General features: G+C 62.1%; 1 protein-coding gene across 1 annotated transcript; it reads left to right on the plus strand.

Moving 5' to 3' along the window:
• Positions 1–757: 757 nt before the first annotated feature.
• On the plus strand, positions 758–5840 carry LOC123610506. The gene is made up of 2 exons (XM_045501230.1): positions 758–895; positions 1225–5840. The coding sequence occupies exon 2, from the start codon at positions 3998–4000 to the stop codon at positions 4946–4948; it is 951 nt and encodes a 316-aa protein (XP_045357186.1). The 5' UTR covers positions 758–895; positions 1225–3997; the 3' UTR covers positions 4949–5840.
• Positions 5841–10017: the final 4177 nt, after the last annotated feature.

The raw sequence follows: 10017 nt of genomic DNA on the forward strand, positions 1-10017 counted from the left end.
CGTGTAACTCAGGCACCATGAAAGGCGCACGTCCTGTGTCCTGCTGGTTACACATTCACCCGTCTACGCCCGTGAGACCCCACCTCTGTAATGGGATCCACATGGAGCCCCCAGCACCTCTGAGAGCCCCTCGTGCCCCGTGTCCCTTCCCAGTCACTCTCCCAGGGTAACCTCTCCTCTGACCTCTGACCTCCGTCACCTCCATCGTCAGCTCTCGACGTCACGTAAACCGAAACTTCTCTCCCTTGGCACCAGGAATGTTCACGCCGTGAGCTCCCTCCCAAGGCTCTAGGGGAGCGCCTTCCTGCCCTCTCCAGCCTCTGGGGGCTCCGGGGGCTCCTTGGCTTGTTCATGGGGCCTCACCACCATGTTGGAATTTCCCTCTTCTTAGAAGGACTCCGGTCATCAGATCAGGGCCCACCCTGCTCCACCGTGACCGAGACTTAACTTGATTACATCTACAAAGACCCTATTTCCAAATAGGGTCCCATTCTGAGTTGACATGAGTCTGGGCAGGGGATGGGGACATTGCTCAACCTACTGTTGTATGTGATCCAAGAACTCAACGAGAAAAGCGCCAGGCCTCAAACAGCATATCAGCTCAGAGTCAAGCAAAATGAAACACTCTTTTTAAAAAAATTTTTTTAATCTTTATTTATTTTGGAGAGAGAGACAGACAGAGAGCGAGCGGGGGGAGAGGCAGAGAAAGAGGGGGAGACACAGACTAGGAAGCAGGCTCCAGGCTCTGAACTGTCAGCACAGTGCCCGTCGGGGGGTTCGAACTCGCAAACTGCAAGGTCATGACCTGAGCCAATCGGACGCTTAGCTGACCGCGCCCCCCAGGCGCCCCAGAACACTCTATCTGACACAAGGTCCACTACGTTTTATACACACGGTAAGTACGTGTGTGGTGAACGATACCTCAGGAGAGGCTGCGGGGGGACAGGAGGAAGCTGGGGCAGTAGAGGGGCAGTGTGCCGGGTGGGGCCTGGGTGGCCTGGCCAGGGTGAGGGGTCTGTGGCTGCATGGCTCCCAGAGTTGCCACCCGCGGGAACCCGAGTCGACAGCCAAACCCAGAACCGTCGGCCCCCCGTGACCAGGCTGTCGGCCCAGAGGCCCCCACAGCCACAGGGGTCGGGGTCTGTGGGGGCGTGGGGGTAGGGGTGGGGAGGGGGGGCGGGCACCTCTGCTCAGAAGGGCACAGGTGCTCCCTGTCTCCTGCAGGATCACCCCTCCCCAGAGCAAGAGCCCGGCAGCAGGTGGAGAGGCTCTGAGAGACTGGTGTGCGTCTTCCCCCTGGGGTCACCTATTTCCTGACGCTCCTGGGGCTCCGGGTTCGGGTGCTGGGGACTCAGACCAGAAAGGGAGCTGCCACCATTTTGAGGTCGCATCTGCTGATCCCCGAGCCACCCCTCGCCTTTCTGCAGAGCCCGGCAAGTTGTGTCCTGCCGGGAAGTCCCAGGAGACACCGACGGGGCGAAGTCTGGTTTGTGCGGGCCGGCCTCCAGCACCGCTGCTTCGGATGTCCGTTTGCTCCGACATCGACCGTCCCCTGGGCCAGAGGGGGGTGACCTCGTCTGCGCTGGGGTCAGGAGTCCGCCGTGCCAGCTTCGTGACCGATCACGACGCCAGCTCAGAGTCTCGACCCCTCCTGCCTGAGCGCTCCGCTCTTTGCTCTTGAGGATTGTGGAACAGCCTCAGGGCCGGGCATCTCCCGGCCTGTGCTTCTGGAAGAGAGAGTCCCATGCTTGTCCTGCCCCTGGCGAGACCCGGGCTATGGGTGCACGTCTCCCCCTGGAGCGGCCTCACTCGGGAGAGCAGACGCTTGGGTCTCCTGTCCCTTCTCTCTGTCACTGCTGCCTTCCTGTTCTGGCACATTCTGGGAAATGGTCCCTGAGAGTCAAGTGGGCAATGTGGTGGGGAGGGGGCGGGTTGGGGCTGACTTCTCAGACCCCGGGGGTTCCTGGGGCATCTTGCACTCGGGAGGGCAGGGACAGTCTGAGTGACGGGGAATGTGAAAACGCAGGGGCTGGCTTCCAGCACCGGCAGAGAGCCCAGCCGCTCGCCGCTCTCCGGAGGACAGAGCTTTGCGGATCAGGGATGCTGAGTCACGGCCGGCAGCGGGGGTGGAGGAGGCAGGACAGGATGGCAGGTGAGGACGCCTCTGGGGGGGGCAGCCGGCCTGCTTGGTCGGCATGGAGGAGGGGAATGTGAGGGATTGTTACGGGATCCTGGGCCGCGGAAGCGTTGGCTGTGTGGCTCTGGCAGCCGCTCTACCAGAATGTGCTGGAACAGAAGCAGAGGGGTGATGCCACCTTGGACGGAGGATGGAAATGAGAAATACAAGGGCCCCAAGCCAGACTGAGGCTCCAGCAGCGAGCACGAAGGGGGCCAGTCTGGCCCAGACGATGCTGCCCATCTCACTGGTCCTGGGGTCCATCTTGGGGCAGGGGTCCCCTTCGCGGGGACCCAGGGGTGCTCAGATAGTGGCTCCAGGGTGTGGGCAGACCCCAGGGGTACGTACGAAACAGCCCTGCCCCGTGGCCCGCTCCCCTTTGTGGACCCTCACGGTGGCTGACCCTGTCCAGGATGAGAAAGGGACGTGGGCAGTAGGGCCCAGGGGTGGGGCACCGGCAAGGGCACAGCTCCCACCAGGTGCCATGGAGGCAATGCTCCCCCACTGCAGAGGCCTCCGGGGACTGGAGCTCACACCTCGGTGTCCGTCAGGGCCAAGGGGACCCGAGCGGTTACACCCCAGAGCACGCTGGTCAATGCAGAACGCTATTCCAAGGTGGGAAATTTCCAGGCCAGGCCTGACTGCTCTCTGTGCATGCAGTAGTTTAAAATCTAGCTTTGTGGGCACCTGGGTGGCTCAGACGGTTAAGCGTCTGACTCTTGATTTCGACTCAGGTCGTGATCTCAAGCCCTGCGTCAGGCTCTGCGCTGACAGCACGGAGCCTGCTTGGGATTCGCCCTCTCTCCCCCTCTCTCTGCCCCTCCTCTGCTCTGTGTGAACCCTGGCTTCACCTTCCCACCGGCGGCCTACAGAGTCCCGGGCCTCTGAAACTCCGTTTCCTCCCGTGTAAAGCGGACATGGGCAGCGAGGGCTCTTGGCGGGTGAACGAGGGGACAATGCTGTGAAGTGTTTGGTGTAGAGCTGGACGGCGGGTGTGGACAAACACCCACCACGGGTCTCCCTCAGTCCACACGCCTCACAAGTGGGGAGGGTGGGGAGCCGAGGCTGCGGGGCTCACGGGGCCCTCTCTGGTCCAAGGCCAAAGCAGAGCCTGAGACTGCCCCATGCGGAGGGAGGGAGGGCAGCCCCAGCCTGCAGGAGGGCCAGCCTCTGAGCCAAGGCCACCTGGGGCCACCTCGGGCCTCCCTGGGCCACAGTGGACTCCTCTAGGCCACTCAGAGCCACCCTAGCCACACTGGGGCATCCTGGGCCACCCTGGCTCACACTGGGCTACTCCAGACCACGCTGGGCCACCCTGGTCACACTGGGTTACTCTAGGACACATTGGGCCACCCTGGCCACGCTGGAGCATCCTGGGCCACCCTGGGCCACGCCAGGCCACCCTGGTTACACTAGGCTACTCCAGACCACGCTGGGCCACCCTGGCCACATTGGGCTACTCTAGGACACGTTGGACCACCCTGGGGCACCCCTGGGCTGCTCCCCAATGCCACGCTTGCTGATTTTGGTGGGGTCCAGGCCCGGAGGCCTTGGGCTTCTGCAGTCGGGCTACAGGAGGGCTATGTTGAAAAGGACATTTTGTGCCAAACCCAGGCCTGATTTTTGCCTAGGTCATTTTTTGGGGTTTGGTGGGAGGAAACAGCACAGGCAGAAGTGGTCAACTGAATTCCTTCCCCTGGAGCTGAGGGCCTTGCTGACATCAGCCCCTGACTTGTCGGTAATCAATGAGAAACCTGATACAATCAGAGCGAATCCCCAGGGTTTCCAGATCACTCTGCACTTGGAAAGAACTTTCTGGAAATGCAGCACACCCCCTGCCCCCACGCCCTTGCTCTGCGTCCCTGCAAGGTGGGGCTTGGGGGTGCTTCCTCACCGCTGTGTGGGGAGGAGGTGAGCAGGGATGGCTCAGGGGGGAGCTGGGAGCCGGCAGTCCTCCAGGACCCGCCGCGGGGCTGGGGAGCACGGGACAGCCAGGGCTCCGTCCTCCCCTCCGCCTGGCTCCAGCCACGGCCCGGTCACCGCTGGCCTCACGGCGGCTGGCAAGGCGGCAGCTGGTGGGGGCCTTCCCAGGAGGCTGGGGACTCCCTGCCTGGCCCAAACACGCTCAGGGGCACCGAAGGAGCTCCCCCTTCCACAAGGGTCTGGCGAGGACCCCCCGAGCAGGGCTGCTGGTGCGTAGGGGCTGCGGCTCAATTTATTCTTCACTGGATGTGGAGACAAGGAGCAGGATCGGCTCCACTCGGGCCGCAGACCAGCCTGGCGGGGTATTTGCACCGGGGGACGCGGCTGTCACAGCAGGCCTTTCTAAGAAAGCGGGAGCACGGCCCTGCGGCTGGGCTGGGCTGGGCTGGGCCGGGCCTGGGGCGCGGGCTGCGTGCTCCTGCGGGGGATCCAGCCCCAGCCCCAGGGGTCTGCCCCTCCTCCCCTCAGCAGCCATGGGCCCTGGGTGGGGGGGGGGGTTGGCAACAGAGCAGAGGGGCTGAGAAGTCCCCATTTGTCCACTGTCTTCTTCCCATGCTCCCCGAGGCCCCCGACTCCGAGCAGAGATTCTTCCCCTTCGCTTCAAACAAGACACAACACAGTCGTCCAGTAGGCACGAGAGCAAGTTCCCAGCCGCTGTCCTACAGAAGTCCCCACCGCTCAGGCTGTCATCACAGGCCGCGTGTCCCTCCCGGATGCGTGTGTGGAAGCCCAGGCCCCCCGCACCTCAGAGCGGGACTGCATTCGGAGATGGGGTCTTTCCCGCAGTGATGAGGCTAAAATACGACCGTTGGGGTGGGCCTGGCCCCGTATGACTGTGTCCTCTGAGAGGGGAGACCGCAGGAGGACACGGGGCAGACGGTGTCCACGCGCCCAGGGGAGAGGCCTCGGGAGGAGCTGGATCCCAGTCTCCGGCCCCGGGGAACTGGGAAAGCGGGTGCCATCATAGCCGCCCGGTCGGCTGTGCTGTGTTTCGGCCGCCCAGACACGGATGCATCCGCGTGGCATGGATTACAGAGAATTTCGCTCCTGGGAGGTGATCCCCCCAGCACTCCAGTGGGGTGCGGCAGGCTGGCACGTCACCCCCACAACGAGGGGCTCCGGTCCCACTGCACGCCGGGGGGGAGGAAATCGCCCTTTGACCTTCCTTCGAGGGGCGTCACTATGGGGCCAGGCCGGGGAGGCTGGTGGCCTTGGTGAGGCAGAGTCCTCCCCACCTGTGCTCCCGGCTCAGCTCTGCCGCAGCTCCCCACCCACCGCGGGCCTGACGCACACCCCTCCCGACGTCCACGTGATTACTTCGGGGAGCCCTGCTCTGTGCTGACAGTGCTGTGTTGCCCTGGCCTCGGCAGATTGTCCACAACAAGGAAGCATCTAGAAGCAACGGTCCCTCTGCGCCTTGTGATTTGTCCTCAGAGTGTCCAATGTGCCCGTCACTGCCTAGAGCCCCATGCTTTGGCCTTCAATGCAACACGTGCCAGTCTGGGACCATCCCAGCCCCCTTCGTCTCCACGGGCACCTAGCATGTTGCTGGATGCCTGATCTGCAGTGACTTGTGTCCAGGAAAGCTACATTTAAAAGAGAACTCAAGGGGCGTCTGGGTGACTCAGTCGGTTAAGCGTCCGACTTCAGCTTGGGTCATGATCTCACGGTTCGTGGGTTCCAGCCCCGTGTCGGGCTCTGTGCTGACAGCTGGGAGCCTGGAGCCTGCTTGGGATTCTGTGTCTCCCTCTCTCTCTGTCCCTCCTGCATTCATGCTCTCTCTCTCTCTCTCAAAACTGAATGAACATTAAAAAAAAATTTTTTTTAAAGCGTATTCAATGGTCAGGTCATGTTTAAGGGAATCCTTTTGGGAAGCATTATGCAAAGAAAATAAATCCTCAGTAACTTGCATTTCATTTAAATTTGTATTTGCGGGGAGCCTAGGTGGCTCAGTCGGCTCAGGCCATGCATGACCTCATGGTTTGTGAGTTCCAGCCCCATGTCGGGCTCTGCCCTGATAACACGGAGCCTGCTGGGGATTCTCTCCTTCCCCCTCTCCTCCTCCCCTACTCGTGTTCTCTCTCTGTCTCTCTCTCTCTCAAAATAAATAAATAAACATAGATTTGGATTTGAAAATGTCGGGTTCCCTGAAGGTGGATTCCCCAGGAAGCTCCCGGACGGTCACAGCAGGGAAGGGGCAGGCATGCTGCTGGGATTTTCCCAGGGTTCCCAGCTCCCCGCCTCCCTGCGGAGGCTCAGGTGGGGACGGCCCACACTGAGTTCCCACAAGGTCGCAGCTGTGGCTAAGAGCCCTTTTCAAGGGCAGGCGGGTAACATCATCACCAGCAGCGTTCTAAGAAATTCCACACTTCTCTCCTGATTAAATCAGCTGAGGGCTGCAGCTGAAGTTATTTCCAACCGAATCTAAATAAGGTGGGGATTCTTGGGCTCCGCGCCGAGAGGGGGAAGGAGCCCACGGAGGGCCACCTCACGGGGGCCAGGAGCCTTCCCTACGGTGTGGCCGAACCCGAGGCCGAGGCCGGGGCTGAGGGACCCGCCTCCCTCTCCCCTTCTCGGAGGCGTTTCTTTACTGTGGCTGAGCCAACACACGCCTAGCGACGTCTGCTCCCCCATCCCTGGCTCTGAACCCGAACCCGCTGGCCCTGGGAGGAGACGGAGTGGCCTGGGCGTCGGGCCCCTTTGCTGGGGGCAAAGTCAAGGGCTCTTGGTTTGGGGTCCCCGAAAGGCAGACCTGAGGCCAGGATTCGGGTGGGGGTGGTTCATCTGGAGGCGATCCCAGGGATCCCAGGGAGCAGGGGGCGTGGTGGCTGAGGGGGTATGGCCGTGCGGGGACAGGCTGCCGGCCGGTGTGCAGACCGCACCTCCACATGGTGCCTCTGCGGCCGACTGCGGCCACGGCGCTGCGGCCCAGCCCCCTCGGCGGAACTGTCCTCCTGGAGCTCAGACAGACTGAGCACGCCCTCAGGCAGGGCGGAAGGACAAGGGTCAGAGACGGTGACCTCACTGCCCCCCGTGGGGGCATGGCGGCGGCCTGCCTGGCGTTCAGGAGGGCGCGCTGAGCACCTCCAGAACTGGGCCGCGGCCAGAGACAGGCCCATCCCTGAGCCAGACGCCCCTTCAGCAGCAGCGGCCAGAGCCTGCTGGTATCAGGTGGCGGGGTGGGGGAGGACGCAACCTCGTTCCAGGGAGGGGGGGGTCTGGGAGCCTGGACACAGGGCAGCGGGGACCCACCGGGCTTCCGCATCCCCGTCTAAGCAGACACTCCCGTTGGCCCCATGTGGCGGTGGCTGGCTCTCCCGGGATTTTTACAGTCAGTCTGGAAGAAACTGGGGCTTCTGAACGGCACGCGCCTCAGGGGGCCCGGGACTGAGGTTGAGGCTCTTTCTCAGGGGCCTTCAGAGGGGTCTCTTTCCGGGGAGAGGCCTGGAGGAAACCCCGGCCCCTCCTTGCCGGCTCTCACCCAGCCTCCGGCGCCGGCCCCCTCCCACCTCCGCCTGGACCCCGCTCCCTGGGCTCGGCCCTCCTGTCAAGGCTGCCCAGCCTCTGCCTCCTGGACGCTCACATCCCTCGGCTGATGGTGTTGAGGATGCCTCTGGGCCTGGGCCTGTCTGCCCTGCTCCTCGGCGAGCCTTCTGGCCCTGCGAGGCCAAGACCCCAACCGTGAGGGCGGCCAGGCCCAGCCCCAGCCGGGGGACCTCCCTGCGGCCAGGGGACCGACTGGCAGGCCCATCCTAACAGGCCTCAGGCCCCTCCCCCGGTCCCTGCAGTCACTTCCCTGGGCTGTTCTGTCAGCCCTGAAGACCCCTCCTTCCCGGGCAGAAGGCTGGGAAAGGGGCACCCCCCCCCCCCCAGCAGAGCTGGCCCGCACCCTGAGGGGCTGGCTCTCCAGGGACGCGTCCTTCCGGGCAGCAAGGTGGGCCACAAGTGCCCCATGAGCCTGCCCCACGCCCCGCTGCTCTCCCTGCCGCAGGCCCGGCCCCAGGGCACTCCTTCCCGGCAGCCCTTATCAGGAGCCCTGGCCGTGCTCTGTTACCCTTGAATTTAAGCTCACGGCAAGGACGACCTGGGCCTGGGAGCCTGGGAGCCTGATGGTGGGGGTGGGGAAGCACGGTGTCCACCGGGCTGTCCTCCCTGGCACTTTAGAACCTACCCCTTGGAAAGGTTGGAAAGGAGCAGAGGGAGGGCGTGGGGGAGGGGAGGGCAGGGGGCCGGCTGGGGGGAGGGTGCCTTGGAGCTGGACCTCCGGACCCCTGGATCCAGGGCCTGCCTGGGATTTGCCCGTGGGAGGGTCAGGCCGCCCTTTCTATCTGCCTGTAGTCCACAGCCCGGTCACGAGGTTAACGAGCTCCAAGTACGCTCCTTATCACGTCGCCGAGAGCGAGCGAGGGCCCAGAGCCCTGCACCTGCACCGTCCGTCCTCGGCGCCCTTTCTTTTACCGCGTGACCTCAGTAACTGTTACAGGTGCGGCCACGCTTTTATTAGGTGAGTGGCGGTTCCTTCCCTCTAGCCTTCGCCTGTGACGTCTGTGCCCAGATAAGCTTTTAAATGCTTAGTCGTTCACGGAAGTACTAGCCACGCTTTTTTTCCTCCTTTTCTGTTGGATGGCATCATTTACACCGGGGGCATGTGGCCTAACCAACCCCCCTCATGTAATGTCATCACACAAGGACACTGTAGGGCAAGGGCGCCCGAGCAGTGACACAACCCAAAAGGCAGCACTGGCCTCCAGGAAGAGACTCACAAAGACGAGCTTGAGAAAAATATGTGGAACAAAGATGCAAAGGATTAACATCCTCAATATGTAAAGAGTTCTCAGAATAAATAAGGAGCATTTGCCTGACTCGGGGACTTGCTTTGATTTCCTCCCCCGAAGGCATCCGTGGTTCCTTCCTCGGGTAACACCTCAGGAACCACCCCTCTCTCACCTTTAGCCGTGAGACTCAGTGGGCTGACCTACACTTCCCCTCCAGAGGTCAGACGTGTGGCCCAGTCCGGGCCGATGAAGGGGGACCCTGGGCTGCAAGCCAGAACCGCAGAGCAGGAGGCAGGCTCTCCCATGGTGTTGGCCATCACTGCTACAAGACGGAATGTGCTGATGGAAAACAAGAAGGGCCACACAGGGCAGCTGAGCTGGGAGATGGAGTTGCCAAGATGTAAGAGAACAGAGAAACTTCTTACGAGCGCCTGGATCTAACTCAGCCTGAAGCCTAACCTGAAAGCACGAACTTTCCTTTTTAGCTTAAAGCCATTTGGGTTGCATTTCTGTTTTTCGCAACCAAGGGGGTCTGGGCTAAAACCCACTGATAGAAAACAGGGCAGGAAAGAAGGCCTGATAGTCACGAGGAATACGAATGGCCCATAAACATAAAAGCAAGAACCTATCTTAGTAAGGATATTGAAAATCACACATTAAATTGCACGCACACTGTTATGGACACCTACACCACAGCCCTTCAAGCCACACACACCCACACACACCTGTCCACATAGCTCGTGTCCAGATGCTGTGGTCCCGAGGGTGGAGGGAAGGGTCTCGGTCCATCTGTGCTATTTGAGACTTGCACAGGTCCAGGGTGAGCCAAAGCCCCGCCTCCAGCCTGGCCGCCTCCCGTACATGGAGGTCCTTCAGCAGGTGCGCTGGGACCCAGCCTCCGTCTGCTCAGCAGGGCCTGCCTCCCTGGTTCTGGACCCTTCCAGCCTCAACGCAGGGTCGCCAGAGCAGGACACAGGCGACGGGGGAGAGGTAGCAGGGGACAGCAGTGGCTCCCGCTGTAGGAACAGTGTGGCTCTGGGGAGACTCACTCTGGATGGGTAAGGGTAAGGAGGGAAGGGTAAG

This window comes from Leopardus geoffroyi, chromosome C2, assembly GCF_018350155.1.
Source record: "Leopardus geoffroyi isolate Oge1 chromosome C2, O.geoffroyi_Oge1_pat1.0, whole genome shotgun sequence".
NCBI classification, from domain to species: domain Eukaryota; kingdom Metazoa; phylum Chordata; class Mammalia; order Carnivora; family Felidae; genus Leopardus; species Leopardus geoffroyi.